The sequence below is a fragment of the Astatotilapia calliptera genome, chromosome 4, assembly GCF_900246225.1.
Source record: "Astatotilapia calliptera chromosome 4, fAstCal1.2, whole genome shotgun sequence".
NCBI lineage: Eukaryota > Metazoa > Chordata > Actinopteri > Cichliformes > Cichlidae > Astatotilapia > Astatotilapia calliptera.
Window position 1 is genome coordinate 19,881,872 of NC_039305.1, and position 17,554 is coordinate 19,899,425.

A 17,554-nucleotide genomic window follows, 5' to 3' on the forward strand; every position below is an offset into this window, starting at 1 on the left:
ACCGCTGACAGACAAAATGTGGTGGGGAGCTTCGCGGCGCTCTGCAGTTACAGCATTTCGCCGCTAGGGTGCACCTGGCGCTTCAACGCAAATGCCCTCACATCATAGCCGAATGCGTCAACCACACGGTAACCAGCCAGGGGCATCTCACCAGCGCAAAGCCCGCCGTATTTCGGCCTAAAGCAACAGGATACTTGCCAGGATAAAGAATACTTAAACGCCGCCTGGAAGACAAAGGTAAGTGGTAGGCACGTTTAAGCGCTGCTGAGATGGTTGCTGGTCTCACGGTAGAGATGACTGGTGTCAAAAATCGTCCTCCGCACAAAAGAGGGCCGAGGGAGGTGCGAGAGAAGCTGCCTCGCAGAGCCCCATCATTTTGTCACACACCAAGCTGGCATTTTCACCAAAGGAAACGCCTCGAATAGCAAGAGGAGGTTATTTTTTTTCCTTTTTTCCTCTTTTTTTCACACATTGCTGTGAACAGGTATCATGTTCAAATTGGGCAAGCAGCGATCACAGGCTCGCTCGCTTTTTTGGAATAGCGCATTTTCGGCATGTTGTTGCAGATTTGAATGAGAAAATGCAGAGGGAAGGCTGAATATTTAACCTTATACCTTGTGCGACGTGTGGGCCTACCTGGTTTATTTCTTCTCCACATCAACACCTGTAACAACAGCCTTTAATAAATAGACATTTACGCTTCTACGCTTTATAAAACGAAATGGCTTTTGAGATGAGATTTTACGGTATCGCGGTGATGTTCCGATCCGAGTGGCCTGTGATGTAAACATGTGCTGAATTGCGACCGAATTTGCTGTGATTAACAATTTGTTATTCATTACCACTCCTGCGGAATAAGCCTCCTGCAGCCATCATAAGCTAATAATAATCATTACAGTAACCTACAAAATGCAGCCGCCTAATTACATGATCACATGACAGTTTACTAATCGATCCGTTCATTTTAACCTTCCCAGGTCATCCATAACCATGGGGTTCACTCGCCTTGTGACGCTGTCTGTCACAGTGATCCACCTAGTTTCAGGTAACAGTCTATGTTTGTGTGTGTATGTGGTCTTAAATGTGTGTTGTTACAGCAGACACATGGTGGACTGAGATATTTTATTTCTTGCATATTTAGGAAAAATAATGTCTTTTCTCCCTTTTGCTGTAAATAGCAGCAGCAGCAACAACAACAACAACAAAAACTAACTTTGTGCCTCTTCCAGGGATGAGCTTTATGACTCCTGAGCCTGATACACCCCCAACATCCCCCCCAGACTCCTACCCACTGGGCGACATGATCCATGCTGCCCTGCAGAGTAAGGAATACTTGGGACGTGCTTCTGCAGACACAGGTACACTAATAATGCTCTTTATATAGTTTAATTAATGCAGCTATAGTAATTGTACATTGGAAATGACACACATTTAATCAAACTCTTGGACTCTGCAGGTACCACCACCAATCCGACTCAGGCTGCACCCAGGATGGGGCAGACTGAGTCAACAGCCACTGCCATGTCACCAGGGCTGCTGACAACAGCTTTAAGCTCCTCTTCAGCTGCTAGCCAAAAGGGATCGAGGAATACCATGTCCCCGCTACCCATAGAGGAGGAGACAACTACCACTCTGATTACCACAACCACCATAACCACAATGCACATGCCAGGTAATTGTGTTTTCCCATCTTCCCTCCCCTGAGTCTTGTTTGTTTTGCGATGTGATGATCCACAGCAACTGCAAGTTTCTACTGAATCCAATCACAACTTCAACTTCCCTGCTTCACTTTCAAGAAGATTTTGCCACACAAGGTAAATGTAAACATACTTTTTGTTTTTTTTAAACAGTCTTTAGTGACTCAATGTTCATGCTTAAACTTTTGCATTTAACTAATGATAATGTAAAGTAATGCTATGACACATATTCAGATCCATAGATTTTTTTATATATAAGGAATTTTAGCTTAGTGCTAAAGAGAGAATATTTTTCCATTTTCAGTAACAATAGAAGTGCAGTCAGTGCAGACATCTGTGCATGTTTGTGGTCTAATTCCTGCAGCAATACTGTGCTTCCTTTGTTTCTACATTTCAGGATTCGTGACACAAAGGAATGAGTGTATACACTGAATACTTGAGAAGAGGCTGATGAAGTGTACTCCTACTTACCTGTTTGATGTTGAGAGTGGGGCCACCTGTTGTCTCTGTCGCTCTTCAGTAATCCCAAAGCAAAGCAAAAACAGATTGGTTTACCAGCCCAGATTGTTTTCAGACGGGGTTTTTTAGCCAGATCTATCAATAATATGCCTTCCAAGGGCTTGTGTATCTTTGTATCTGATGGTTAGTATAGGAATGAATGACAGTGAAGAAAAGCTGGATAAACAGGCTGTTCATCCTCTGTCTCAAAATCTGGAGAGATGCTCTTAGCCTGTTCCTAATTGAATCCTGGACAAAGATTTTCCTCCACTTAGCTCCTTTTTTGATGTACACTGATGATTCAAACTAATAAAAAATAAGCTTGAATATTGTAAAAAGGCACTCAGGTTTAAAAATAAAATCAAAATGCCTTTATTTTGAAGTAAGGAAGGTAGATTTAGGCTTAAATTTAGCTTTATTTTGCACAGGGAGTGCCTTGACTTTTTTTTTTATTTAAGCACCTCAAATAGAAATGGGTTGAATCCAGGAAGTGCCCCTTCTAAAAAATATATAATTATGTCATTCACAGAGGATAACAGAGACCTTGTTGACTGGATCTGTGATTCTTTGAAAAAAAATAAGATGTGAAACCTGCACACTGCAAATTAAATAAGTCATTTTTTGGTATTTAAATTGTTTAGTTACTCACTTTTGGCATGCATTAGATGATATGATAAACATTTAACACACACTCCTGTTTGTGCCATCGCAGGGATAGTGCCCACCTCAGTGAAGCTCCACACTCACAGTGTCACAGTTTCTCTATTCTGACACGAAGGCAAATAACACTCAGCCTGAGCAATTAAACTGTAAGCGTAATGTAGCAAACATAGAGCAACTCAGTGTGAAGGAGCATACATGATATTTTAGCTGATTTCCATTCTTTTTTTGCGGCTCACAGGGAACTTCCCAGACAAGCCTCATTGAGACTTACACGCAAAATAAACTTAGTGGCTCCTTAGTGGTTTACACAGTTGCCAGAAAAGTGAAAGAGCCACAGTTTGATGCTTAGGAGTCACAAGTCCTTTGGGCTGTATCAGGAAAGGCAGCTGATGTAAAAAGCTGCCAAATATCTGCTCTCTATGGTGAACCCTTGTGAATAAGGGAGCAGCTGAAAGTAGCTTAACATTTTAATATTAGTTTTGTTTAATAACTCCACAAAAACAGTTTATGCTTAGCAAGTCAGTTTAATTGCACTGAAAAAAAAACCTCTAAATGTTTACGTCGGTACAAAGTACTTTGAGAATTATTCTTTATAGTATACAAAGGGGACTTGCATCTAGAAGGAGGTTATTGGTGTTGACTGTGTTCACTGTAACCAGACTAGTGTTAATAATGAAGTCTAATTCTACTGTTTATCTTCTCATTGTTGATGCAAAAAATAAATAAATGCAATAAAAAGTAATTGGTGAGCATGGAAATAACTGAAAAAAGCAACCGTGAACCTTGAAATACTGGTAACAGCACCTGTAAGAAATCGTTGTCTCATGGCAAGCATGCTGATACAGGATGGTGAAGAGTGCACCAACATCCTGTGCAAATGATAGTCAGAAATGCACTTCTGTGGGCTCCGGTGCCCGTGAGACTCTTATTGGAGATGGATGAGATTCATACAGCAACAGCACAAACAAGAGTTTGGAAATTTGATTGAGCTGAAGGAGGGAGGTCAGCTGATTTACACCATATGTGGGAAGAGAAATGTCACAGAAGATGAACAATCTGTGAGACGTGTGTTTTTGTGTGTGTGAAAGACACAAAGAGAGAGTGTGTTTGTCACCTGCTTCCTCTCGGGGTTTTATTGGGTCTTTAGTGTTAATTGGGATTTCAGCCTTCTGTCAAACATCTCTCGAGGAGCCTGGCAAAGGTGTCAAACATGTTCATTGCTTATTGCAACATTATCGCACATTTGAGCTTTCTGGGTAATGGGCTTATTTGCTTTCTGGTGTTGGCGAGTAATTGGAGATGTTTCAGTTTTAGAATAAATGTTACTAAGAAAAATATATGATTACATTCAAAAGGGGCTCCATTTGAATGTGCATAGCTGTAATTAACCTGAGTATGCCATCCCTGCAAACAGTCGACAAATCAGGTTGCTGTATAGTCCGACGGGAATACCTTTTAGTGGGCTTCAGCTGCCGCCTACAACTTTCCTGCTCAGTTCGAAACATTTGTCAGAAAAGTAATCAAAGAGTAACTAAATTAAATAAGTCACTGTAATAATTAGATTCATTTTTAAATGAATCACTATTATTTGCACTTTAAACTAGTAATTTGTAACGCATGTATTTCAGAAGTGACCTTCCCAAAACCGTCGCTTTCTTGCTAAGAGTTGAGAATCACATTACATTAAGTGTGAGGCTACATAAGGATGGCTGCATTAAACAAGGTGCCAAAAACCACATGCCGTCTTTTTAGTGGGGTTTTTATAGTCCTTTACCCAGCGAGCAACCCCTTCTTTGTTTCTGTTCAGTCTTTGCCAAATAGATTGTGAAGCCTGTTTCCTCCCCAGAGATCATTTCTGTGTAAGTGGTCGTCAGTAATTTGATTTTACTGATGCGTAGCAGCGGTTTTTGTCAGTCAATAAAATTATTTAAGCCAAGGGAAACCAGCATATTATGTGTCACCCAAGCCAGTGCTTCACTGCATTTGTTATTAATGTCAGTTAATATTTACTAAACCAGCTGATGTACTGTTGCTGATAACTTGCACCACCTTATCATCCATTTCGCCTACTTTCAGACTCACATTTTACATCTTAAGAAGAGGAGTATTTTCCCTTTGTGTGGGATTAAAGTGCTTTTGTAATCACCTTTTACCAAATTAGAAATTTAATTTTCATTAAAGCAGACCCTTGCAATCATAAACACCCAGCACCACATTTATAAACTAAGCAATCCCGTTGGTCTCTGCACACATTTAAATTTTTATTGATAACCATATGGCTGCTCATTTCAGGCATCGGAGTTGCAGTTTGATAAAAGATCTTAAGATGCTGGAACTTCTCTCATTTTCACTTACAGAAGTCACTCTGCAGTTCTCCTCCAAAACGCAGGTTACTGGAGTGCAACAAGGTCGCATCTAGACTCTATCAGGCTAATCAGTCGACACACACTGCATCCTCTGGGATACTGACAATAAGTCATGATCAAAGAATGCTTTCACTAGCTGTGAAGATACCAGTTGAGAAAGAAAATGCAGATAGTATAAAACCTGTATATAAGTTTGCTACAGCTTTTCTGAATCATAGACTTTTCCTACTTCTTCACCTGCTCTGTCCCTCTTGTTTTACAGTTCAATGCAACGCTACTTTATTAGCCATGGAGGATGTTGTTGAGTCTCCAGATCCCACAACATCTTCATCTTATTCCCCCTTGGAGTGCACCTACAGCATTACTGTGTACGCAGGTTACGGAGTGGAAATTCAGGTAATGTGCATTAAAATTCATAAACATCTTAACCAGCTATTTTTAAGCAGTTTATTGTAAAAAAAAAAAAAAAAAAAAAAGCCCAACATGCTGCTGTTGATAAATTTGTCAGAAAGTGTTTGTTATGTTTAATTTAGACTCCATGACTCAGCTTTTCTTTTTGTAAGTGCAGCATTTGCAAACATTGTACAGACAATCGTGAGTTAGTTTAGGTTGTATAGTATGTCAGCAGATTCACTTCATGAGCTGCTAAGCTACCAGGAAAGTTTATATAACGACAGCAGACAAAAGAGGTGTCCTCTTTTTTCCCCCAGGTGAGAAAGGCTAACCTTTCCAAGGATGAGTCTCTAACAATCATGGGATACGGCAGATCAGGACCAGAGCTGTTAGCCAATGAGACCCTGATGAAACAGGGTCAGGTGATTCGTAGTACAACCAATCAGGTTTACATCCACTATCGCAGTCTGCGTCAGACCAACCATGGCATGTTCAGCCTCCACTATCAAGGTAACTCAACCTCTTTCATAAGATAAGCAGAACATTTTTATTTCTTTCTATCTACCTTTATTTAGTAACATTAATGTGGTAAAGTGTTATGTGGCTGGAATAAAAAGCTTCATAAATACACAGTGAAACCACAGAAGCATGGTAGATGTTTCTCTCACTTTAATTTGCAGGTTTTAATTTAGTCACTGTCCTTTGAGTTTTAAAATGAGAATGTCTCACCTGCACATTTTCATGTGCATCGCTTATTCTCTAAAGCCTGCCTTGTTTAGCCAGGAAACTCTGAGCTTTACGCTTTTGATTAAAATGAATGAAAAGATTCAAGGTGAATACCAAGTGTCAGTGGCATCTTGTTAAAAGCAACACCAGTGATGATAGCTGATAATTGTGCAGGTGACGAGACAGCCACCTGCTCAGTCGCGCCACCTTGGACATCTCTGTCTGTTTCTGTTTCTATTCTGCTACGTGATGATGATAGCATAACAGATATCTGAGGACTTAAAGATCACCACCTGATGGACGACTTATTAGAATGTGTTTGGAGTAAATGGCAGAAGAAAATTATGAATAAGAGATGTGCAGAGCGTACACAGTAGAAGTAAAAGAATAAAGACAGTATAGAGGAAAAAGATCTGCATTACATGTTTAGCTAACTGGTTTGGACATACGCAGTGGACATATTGGTAGGGTAGGGATAGCTCAGTAGATAGAGTGATCGCCCCATAATCGGAAGGTCGGGTGTTCTAATCCACCGAACGGCTACCCTGAGGTACGCCTGAGCAAGGTACCGTCCCTACACACTGCTCCCCTGCTTAGTGGCTGCCCACTACTTCACCGAGTGAATGGGTCAAATGCAGAGAAAAGCAAGTAATTTCCCCACGGGTATCGATAAAGTATACATTATTATTATTATTGGACAAAGATGATGGAGATTAAGATGGAGCTGCGAGGGAGGAGGAAAAGAGGAAGATTTAATGTAGTGGAGGAGGACATGCAGACAGTTGGTGTGACAGAGTAGGATGCTAGGGATAGGGTGAGATGGAGGAAGAGGAACTGCTGTGGCGACCCCTAAAGAGTTTAACTGTTAACCTTCATCAACAGCCTTCCTGCTGTCCTGCCCATTCCCAATGTCTCCTGAGGGCGGTGGAGTGACAGTGACAGACATCCATCCTGGAGGTCAGGCACACTTCCACTGTGATCCAGGTTTTCAAGTCCGCGGGCATGAGGTGGCGACCTGTGTTAACATGACGCAGCCACGCTGGAGCACTCCTGAGCCTCAGTGTGTTGGTTAGTGAACTGACTCAGACTTCTTTTAAATTTCCCACTGCCTCATCTTCTTTGCTAACTCTGTTGGTTTAAACCTGGTCAGCTTTGAGTTCATTTAAATGGATTTCATTTTCTCTCAGCCGTGTCTTGCGGAGGGTGGATTCGTAATGCGACTGTGGGACGGATACTGTCCCCACCGCCTCCATCAGTAAGCAACCACAGCAATGGAAATAATCTGAGCTGTCACTGGTTAATAGAAGCCAAAGAGGGACACAGACTCCACCTACACTTTGAGAGAATTGCACTGGATGAAGATGATGATAAGTAAGCCTGCGTTTTAACCACTTCACATATCGCAGAGTATGACATGAAGAATGCCCTCTGATTTAAAAAGATCACTGAGTACAACACTGATAACAAGTTTTTCTTTTTTCTTTTTACATTTTTGTGTTTAGCATTTGTTTTTCTCCAATATCAATTGTAGGAGTAAACTACCAACTGTGCTTTGTATCTAGCTTCATATTTTTTTCGAGGATTCAATTATACTGGCTTTCTCATAGTTACAAACACTCCTTATTGTTTATTTTACGCTGGCCATTTGTGTAGCCTTTAAGTTCGTCCTCTGTTTGAAACAAGCTCCTGTCTCTGTAAAAGCCCACTTTCTCTTGATTTGTTTGTCTCTCTTCATGCTTCTGCAAACAAAATCCTTTGCTTGCCATTACCATATAGAGTATCAAAGAAACACTGGAAACCAATGTTTTATGCAGTCTAAAGCCTGAGCTTTGGAATCACGAGGATTCATTTTGTATTCACTGGTATCATTATTTGAAACTTTGGCCCTGTTTAATATGAGCATCCAGCACTGTAACAGTATGTGTGTGGCAGAAAATAAGATCAGCAGGTTCACTTTAATATTCAGTTGCTATTTTAAGTCATAGATAAAGCTCCCAGATTCATACAATAATAATTTTAAAAAAAAACTTTTTAGAAATTTGCTATTTTCCCTTTTATTTTGCCTACGCTTGTTCTCTGAAGGTCATTCATCCATCCATCTCTCCATCCATCAATCCATCCGTTTTTCTATCTGATTCAGGGTCACAGGGGGTTAGCTGTCATAGAGCGAGTGGCAGGGCGCCATGGAGAGGTCGACAGTCGATCACAGGGCTAACACAGAGATAGACAGCAGTTCAGTCACCAGGCGGACTAATGTGCATGTGCTTGCATTGTGCGAGAAGATTTATATGTTTAGAGATAATTTTTAAAATCTCTCAAAATACTAGGCAAAGTCTCTCGCAGCACACTTTCACTTTGCAATAAAAAAGTAGCCAAAGCAAAAGACTTGTTCAGCCGCCTTCAGCCTGTGCATTCCTGCTAACCTTTGTGGCGTCTTTGTGGCTCGTTGCTTTCAGGTTAATTGTGCGCAGTGGAAACAGTTCCCTGGCTCCGACGCTTTTTGACTCAGATATGGATGACGTCCCAGAACGTGGGTTGCTGAGCGAGAGCTCCACACTGTACCTGGAGCTCACAGCTGATTCTTCTTCCATCCCTTTGCTGCTGGCGCTGCGATATGAGGGTGAGCAGAGAGAGCCTGCAGCCTTTTTGCTTACATTAGGTATTTCCCGGGTTCAGCAAAACAAAAAGATGGTAGCAGAGTAGAGCATCCTTCTGACCCAATTTCTGTGAAATATATGGTACACAGGTCAGCATTGTGCCTGAGAAAAAAGCCAGAAATCATGCAAATGGATTCTTGGAGATTTTGTTAAATCTCAGTAAAGCCTTTCCCTTGTTAATTATTGATAATTCAGGAAAGACATGCATAATGAGCCACATGAATGCTTAGTCTGCCCACGTTTCAGTGGGATTTACTTTAAGGCTTTGAAGCGGCTCAGTGCTGAAACTCTTAGCCTTTTACACCTGGGCTTTTTTCTAGCCAAGATTTGAAACTGAAAAGTTCCCCAATAAATCAAATGAGGATGGCTGCTTAATTTTATCTAGAAGGAGAACAGCTCCCTGAATATCAAATGCCATGACGAGGAAACACTCTGTGATCTTTATAAATGTGCACACGTGGTTTACTTTTTCCTTCGTCCTTTTTAAGCTTTCGATGATGAGCACTGCTGGGAGCCCTACATGCCTCATGGAAACTTCAGCAGCAGTGACATCACGTATCAGCTGGGAACCACCGTCACCTTCACCTGTTCTCCAGGCTTTGTCATGGAACAAGGTTCAGGGACCATTGAGTGCGTCGATCCCAGTAACCCTCACTGGAATGACAGCGAACCTGTGTGCAGAGGTACGTTTAAGGATTCATCGGTTTCATGTTGCAAGAGAAGATGGTAATGTTGACACTGTTTACTGATTTTCAGTATAATAATATTAAACCTTTCATACTGTAAAGCATCTTTCGAAACAAAAATATAAACTTTACTTATTGTTGTTTATTTCTTATTTAGCGTGACGTAAGAAAATGTTTTTTGATTCATTGATAGTTAGGGCGAGTTGTGCAGAGATAAGCGTCTGAAGCTTTGAGATGTCATGTGTAGCCACATTGACTGTGTCATCTGCTGATCTGCCAGCATGCTGTGAAAAATGAGATTTAAAACTGGCAGAGATTTTGCACCGGGTCAGGGACTGGCTGAAAACACAGGTGCCAGAGTTTTATCTAAGCGTTAACGTGACATATTCTGAAAGCCAAATGCTGTGTTTTATTTCTGCTTACAGAAACCAAGAAGTAGGTTGTATAAATATTGATCCAGAAAGGTGAAATAGGAAATGTCAGGAGATTGGCATCCATGTGCCTGTTATAAAGTTATGGTTGTTTAGTCCAGGTCTTCATATCCTTGTTTTTCACTCACTGAATTAGATTTGCAAATGTAGACTTACCATCCTGTATGTGTGTGTGAAGGATGGTAAGTCTCATTCTGCATCTTCTTTTTTTTATCACATTTATTGAACGAAAGCTTGGACTCCCTCCATAACTATAGTTGGACGTGTGTCTGTGCAGCAACACAGTTTAATGCCTCGGATTTGGTGAAGCTAGTGCTGGCATTTTACGTGAAGCCAGCACTAGCACAAACTGAGCGTTTTCTTACAGGGGAAATGGTAGAACTGCACTCCATCATGGAGTCGTTCACACACTCGCCTAAAACGCTGCATGTTTTCAATTTGGGAGGAGACAGATCCCTTTGTGGTTGTGTCAGAAACAATATTGCGGTATCCGGTGCCTTGCAAATCAAATATGTGGAGATACCCAGAGTGAGGGAGCAGCTGAAAGCAGCTTTACACTGAAATAGAAGTGCTGCTGAGTAGCCACTTCCCTACTGACATACTTTCTGAACTGTTTGTATTACATTTGTAGTTGCTGTGAAGTAATGAGGTAATAGTGTCAAAGCCATCATTCCTTAAAAGACTGAAAGTAAGCTAATGACAGTTTGCATTAAGCCTTCTTATAATAGTATGTGTAGTGAACAAAATGATTACAAAAGCATGTGCTTAGCCTGCTTCTGCAAATGTTTTTTAAAGTTTAATTTTATTTCTTTTCCTTTCTCCAAATTAATATTTTGTGTCTTCTCAATTTCCTTTTTATTTCTTTAATGTCTACTTTTCCTTGCTACAATTTAATCATTCTCTGTCTCCCAGTCTGCATCCTCACCTCAGTTTCTCTCCTTTGTTCTGCCCCATAAGCTTTGTGCGGAGGGGAGTTGACCGAGCCCTCTGGAACCATCCTGTCTCCTGATTGGCCCCAGAGCTACTCCAAGGGCTTAGACTGTGTGTGGCAAATCCATGGTAACGAGGAGAAACGCATTGAACTGGATGTCCAGATGTGAGTGATTAATTTGTGTCTCTTTTTAGTATTTGGAATGCATTTTAAAAATAAATTAGACCGCATGATGCTTTATGTACTATAGAGTTTAATTATTCAATATTTTAAAAATGTCCACCCAATCTCAGGCAGGTTAGTATCTTCAATCTTAGATGTTTTAAACTTCTAGATTAGCTTCTAATTATTTACAGTATATAAAAATCTCCACATGCTGTTGAACTATGTCTCCGAGACATATTTTTTTCAGTAAAAGAAAATATAGACATCCATTCATCTGCTTCTTATAAACACTATATCTCAGGAACATCAGGGGGGGATTTCTTTGACATTTTTAAATAATAGATACTAAAACACAGTCACTCTTAAACAATGTGTACAGCAGCAGGATATGTTGTTTGACAGGCGTTTCATTAAAAATGCCCCAAAAGGCACCAGCTATTGGCTACAGCTGCTCGTGTCAGCACACCTGTCAGTCAAAGCAGCTGCGCCCCTAACTTTAAGCTTTAGTAGTCTATCCACAGAGGCCAAAATGCTGTTTAGCTGAACATTTGAACATGGGAATCACTGGGAAATGACTCATATTTTGGAGTCACCCTCAGGTGAGAAGTCGAAAATAAAACCAGCTTCTGCAGTGACTTTATTTTTTTAGCCTTAGAGGCTGCTGCTTGGGTGCACCCTGGACATGTCCCTAATCCATCACAGGGCTGGCACAGAGAGGCAGCCACACACACTCATATCCACATATAAGGCCCATTAAGAATTAGCTGTTAACTGCAGTTAACTAACTGCTTGAGGAAACCAGAGTACCTGAAGGAAACCTACATGAGCACAGGGACAGAAAGACTCCATTTTATAATTAAATCAAATCAAATCAAATTTATTTATATAACCTTATATCACAAATCAAAGAATTGCTTCAGGAGGCTTCACAGTCCATACAGCAAACAGCGTCCTCTTTCCCTAGGCTCTTAACTCAGATGAGGAACAACTCCAATTATTCTTCATACTGGAATCATTAATATGAACTGTACCTTGGTGTGTTGGCTCAGGCACACAAGCACAAAGCGGTAATTGTAGTTTAATAAATGTGCTTAATTTAATTTCTCCCTTAAAGTAATAGAGTTACAGCACACAGCACACTGAACTGACAATAAATTAAATGAGTATTAGAGAAAAATCATTTAATCAGCATCAAATTCACGTCACGAATGTCCCACAGGTCTTGGTTTTCTACTGTTGTCTTTAATCATGATCATGTTTATATTTTAATTCAAGTTACACTTTGTATCCATGGTACATGTGAAAATTGTTTTAAAACATTAAAAATAAAGCAGCAAACAAACAAGAAAAAACATATGTATTAGAAAAAAAGAATACAACACATAAAAAAGCTTATTTCTCCTGTTATTCTTCTCTTCACTCCGTAGTTTAAATATCCGTCACACTGATGTGCTGACCATTTTTGATGGGCGTGATCTCACGTCCCACGTGATCGGCCAGTACCTGGGGTCCAAAGAGCGTTTCCAGGTTGTTTCAGGGGGGTCTGAGGTTGCCATCCAGTTTCAGAGCGATCTGGACGACTCCAGCTTCATCCTGAGTCAGGGATTCCTCATTCATTATCGTGGTAAGTGCACTAATTGATGACTGTAAAAGTACACAATACAATATGGAGAAGGTCAATATGAAGAGCTGGTTCTGCCAGAGGTGTCTTCCTGTTAAAGGGGAGTTTTTTATTCCCACTGTTGCCAAGTGCTTGCTTACAAGCAGTCATCTAGTTGGATTATTGTGGGGTCTTTACCTTACAATTAAAAGCACCTTGAGGTGAGTGTTGTTGTGATTTGGTTCTGTATAAATAAAACTGAATTGAGTTGAACTGAGTTGAATTGAATGAGGGCTGCTGCCAGCAGGAAACAGATTTCAAACAGCTGCTTTTGTTTCTGTCACTGAATTGCTCCTCTGTCTGTGTTATGAAGAGGTCGAACCTAATGACACCTGCCCTACCCTTCCTAATATTGAGTTTGGCTGGATCAGCTCATCCCACTCCTCCCCCGTGAGAGGCAGCGTGCTGACCTATCAGTGCCAGCCGGGGTATGACATCAGCGGCTCTGACGTAATCACCTGCCAGTGGGACCTGTCCTGGAGCAGCAGTCCGCCTACCTGCGTTAAGGGTAAGACGAACAGTGTGAAAAAGAGCCAAGCCCTCTGAGGGAGAACCCAGATTATGCAAACTGTTTGTAGTTCATCACTCGCAGAGCATTTCCAGGATTTTCTCTGAAGGTTCTTAAAAGTCCTTTTCCCTTTTCTTCCCTTCTCCTAACAGTTTTCCACTATTGGAGCTCTTTTAATAGTGTAGATGGTTTTAGAAGAACGTTTATCTTTACCAGGGTGTAGTCCTAATTTTATGGAAAAAAATGTTATTTTTAAGAAATGGTTTGACACTTTGTTACATGTGGTTGTAAGCTTTCACCTGAAGAGTCATATGAAGAGCATGGTAGCTTGAAAGGTTTTGAATGAATTCTGATTTTTTTAAAAAGATGTAGAATCATGTTAAAAATCTATTTAAATTTGGCTTATATCCAGAAAGGTCTTCAAGGTCAACTCAGTCATTTAGTAGTCAAGATTTGGCAAAACTTAGGAACTATTATTTTTACAATATGGTGTGTATTGTCAACGTATAGAAAGTATACGTTGAATACTTTCTGTACGTTGACAATATTTAAATTAAATATTTAAAATAAGTCACATTTGACCTCTGAGCTCACCTTTAAATTTTACATCTGCTTTGGACTCGAGTTGAGTCCAAAACATGTCATATACTCAAAGAAAGTACTGTCACAAGAAAGAGAATCAGCTGCCTAGTTAGTTAGAAATATACTGTAGCATAGTCATATATAATAACCTCATATTGTTTGTGTCCAGTAGTTTATAAATCTAATTTTGCCCCCTACAGTACAGCAGTGCCCTGACCCAGGAGAGGTGGTAAACGGAGCACGCTCCGTGCGCCCCGAAACAGGCTTTGCCGTTGGTACAGTGGTTCGTTTCTCCTGTAACCAGGGTTATCAGCTGGAAGGTCCCAGCCAAATCTCCTGCTACGGACGAGACACTGGTACCCCCAAATGGAGCGACCGCAGCCCAAAGTGTGTCTGTAAGTGCCCTTCCTGCACTCAGCTGACCTCGTCTGTTTATGAAGCTTATTTCTGCATGTTTTGAATCAGCTGCACGTACGTGACTGTCCTCTGTGTGTTTTGTGTGCCGCGAACAGTAAAATATGACCCATGTCCAAACCCTGGAGTCCCCGACAATGGTTACCAAACTCTTTACAAGCACACCTACCAAGCTGGAGAAACTCTGCGATTCTTCTGTTATGAGGGCTACGAACTTATCGGTGAGGTCATCATCAGCTGTGTTCCCGGTCATCCATCTCAGTGGAACAGCCCGCCGCCCTTTTGCAAAGGTGAAGCTCACCACTATGGATCTTTATTTTAAACGTTGTATTAAGATTAAACTGACTAGATTCAGACTTTATAAATTATTAGTTACCTGCAATTATTTTGTGAACTATATAAAAATATAGCATTGAGCTCCTGAACGTTTAAAAATATGATATTTTATCTCTTTCTTATTTTGAAGTGGCATATGAGGAGCTATTGGATGATCACAAGTTAGAAGGTAATTTGTTTTGTTTTTCTCTCTCTTAAATACATCGTTTAAACATGCTCTTTAAAACAAATACATATGGGATTTTAATTTTAAATGCAATTGCACCTGGTATTTTTTTGATTTGATAAATATAACATATAAATGTGGTGATTTAGCACCTTATTTTTGTTGTGTTTGACAGTTTAGGCTCATAACCAAACCAAAAACTAATGTAACACTTTTGATTGGTGTGCAGTTTCCCAGTCATTCCAGCCATCCCATCAGATCCTGAGTGAGAACATTGCTTTGGCAATAATTCTGCCAATCATCCTGGTCATCCTCCTCATTGGAGGAATTTACATGTACTACACAAAGTAAGTATTTCCACATCTGCAGTGTAGACACTACAACACTGATTTCCAAATGTTCTCCACCTCAGTTCCTAATGACCTGTGCGCTGAATAGTTCAAGGAGGTGGTTGCATTTTGTCTTTCACAGCATCTGCAGACTAGAATGGAAGCCACACTTCTGGAAGTCTCTTTCTCACACGCACTCCTACAGTCCCATCACAGTCGAGTCAGACTTCAACAACCCCCTTTATGAAGCAGGGGTAAGTACACGGAAGGTGCTGCTTAACATTATTTATTCCACTTGATTTTAATAGAGATCTGACTGAATGACTATTTTATTTGTGCATTCAAGGTGCATGCTCACCGGCCACTTTATTAGGTACAGATGTTCAGCTGCTAGATAACACAAGTATTGAATCAGGTAATCATATTGCAGCACAACTACATTTAGGCAAGCAGACATGGTCAAGAGTACCTGCTGAAGTTAAAGCCGAGCATCACCAAAATAGCTCTGGTCTAATAGAGAGGTGACAGTAACTGAAATAACCACTTATTAAAAGCAAAGTATGCTAAATGTAAGTTGTACCTAATAAAGTGTCCAGTGAGGATATGTCAACACCATATCCAACATTAAAGTTGGTCCTCTGTTTTTTACTTTGACGACAGGATACGCGGGAGTACGAAGTGTCCATTTAGTGGAGAAAGGGTCTTGAAACCACCGAATGATTCAATTCTTTGGGAAGACAAATTCCTCTGTATTATAAGGTCTCACTCCCCCTTTTAAAGTCTGGATTATGTTTCTGTTTTACCATCACTGTAATATCTGGTTTATTCACCTTGGATATGATTTCTTCTGATTTTCTGCACTGATGTGGTGGTCTGCCAAATGTGAGTCCTATTTCATCCTGTATCATTAGGACCGGTGCCTTATAAAGGGTAAGAAATTGTCAACAAAGAAAAACAAAAAAGCGAGAGTAGAGCTGGAGAGCGGGGAAGGGTAAAGGGAAATGGATTTGTCTAGTTAGTAAAAGCAGAATGAGGCCAAACATTAAAGAACTTGGCAATACTTTATTTGTAACAATCAAAAGTTGAGATCATAATACATCCTGTGTTTCTCTTGTATTTTTAAAGCGGTTCGTACATCATTACAGTACAGGGAAAGAATTGTTTGATTTTATCCCGGAAAAAAAGTGATTTTCTCTTCTTTACTTTTTCTTCGTGTGTGCAAAACATACACACGTGCGTGCACACACACACACACACACAAAATGAATGTAAATATCTGACTTAATAGTGACTGAGGTTTATAAATATATAAGCCTCGTATACAGATATATATACACACACTTATACATGGTGGCGGGAGGTTATATATTTTCATTATATACATATAATGAAAATTCAGTGCCAAAATATAATGTTAAATTATTTAATGTCTCTAAGTGTTTCATCTGTTGTTGAAATAGTGTTTACAAAGGCAGTGTTTATTTTATTCTTCGCTGTTTCTCGAGTGCATCATCACCCGACGCCACACGACATGACGTGTAAGAAAAAGGTGAGGACATGAATGTCATTATGCTTAGAGCATGCACTGATTGTAAATTATATTGCTTATGCTCAATCTTTCCATTACCATTATAGTTACTGACAGCTATCATTGTTATCAAATTTGATGTTGTATGCACTATGTTGATAAAAACAATTACAAATCTGGCTGCTTGCTGTGATGCATTATGTGTTGATTTACAAATGATTGTTTGAAAAGTGAATGTAGTCTCATTCACTGTGCCAAATGAAAGGATCTTGGAGACTGTTTCTGATCTTTGTAGATTTAATTATTCTCTTATCATCAGTAGCATTTCTTTGCTTCATATATGAATACACTCTTTGGAAGGCAGTAAATTATTTGCTGAACTGGAAATAAAGTCTCTGTTGAATGGTGTCAGCTTGTAGAAATGTGCAGTTATTTGCTTGTGATCACAACACATTTACACATACACAAATGTTGAAGTCTATTAATCATATTAGTAAGAAATACAACTTAAGTTTTTAACTGAGAAACACAATATAAAGCTTTCCAATACTTTAGCTTTCACCAGTTTCATTAAATTTCATTATTTTAATATAGAAATTGTCTTGAAATAGTGATATTAATTTTATGGGTTATTCATTTAAAATTGGTCATGTTCTTGACTTATAAGATAAGCCATATTGAAAAGTATGTCAATACACAAAAACAATTATGTGATTATTTTAACACTGGATTTATCCACATTAATTATACATATACAGCATGTAAGCTTTGTAAGTCTGTCATTGTAATTTTTCGTCCCTCAGGTTGTGGTATGTTTG

General features: G+C 39.8%; 1 protein-coding gene across 2 annotated transcripts; it reads left to right on the plus strand.

Annotated features, from left to right (window-relative positions):
- The first annotated feature begins 94 nt into the window (after positions 1–94).
- Positions 95–17,144, plus strand: sez6l2 (seizure related 6 homolog (mouse)-like 2). Of its 2 annotated transcripts, none has more exons than XM_026165313.1 (19): positions 95–237; positions 978–1,045; positions 1,230–1,358; positions 1,457–1,672; positions 5,487–5,620; positions 5,935–6,127; positions 7,226–7,411; positions 7,531–7,714; positions 8,800–8,963; positions 9,489–9,683; positions 11,075–11,213; positions 12,641–12,837; positions 13,187–13,381; positions 14,164–14,358; positions 14,476–14,667; positions 14,841–14,882; positions 15,109–15,226; positions 15,351–15,462; positions 15,869–17,144. In XM_026165313.1, the coding sequence occupies exons 2-19, from the start codon at positions 991–993 to the stop codon at positions 15,896–15,898; spliced, it is 2,676 nt and encodes an 891-aa protein (XP_026021098.1). In that variant the 5' UTR covers positions 95–237; positions 978–990; the 3' UTR covers positions 15,899–17,144. The 2 variants fall into 2 exon arrangements, with proteins under 2 accessions (XP_026021098.1, XP_026021099.1); XM_026165314.1 differs by having other exon boundaries at positions 96–237; positions 14,844–14,882.
- The last annotated feature ends 410 nt before the right edge of the window (positions 17,145–17,554 follow it).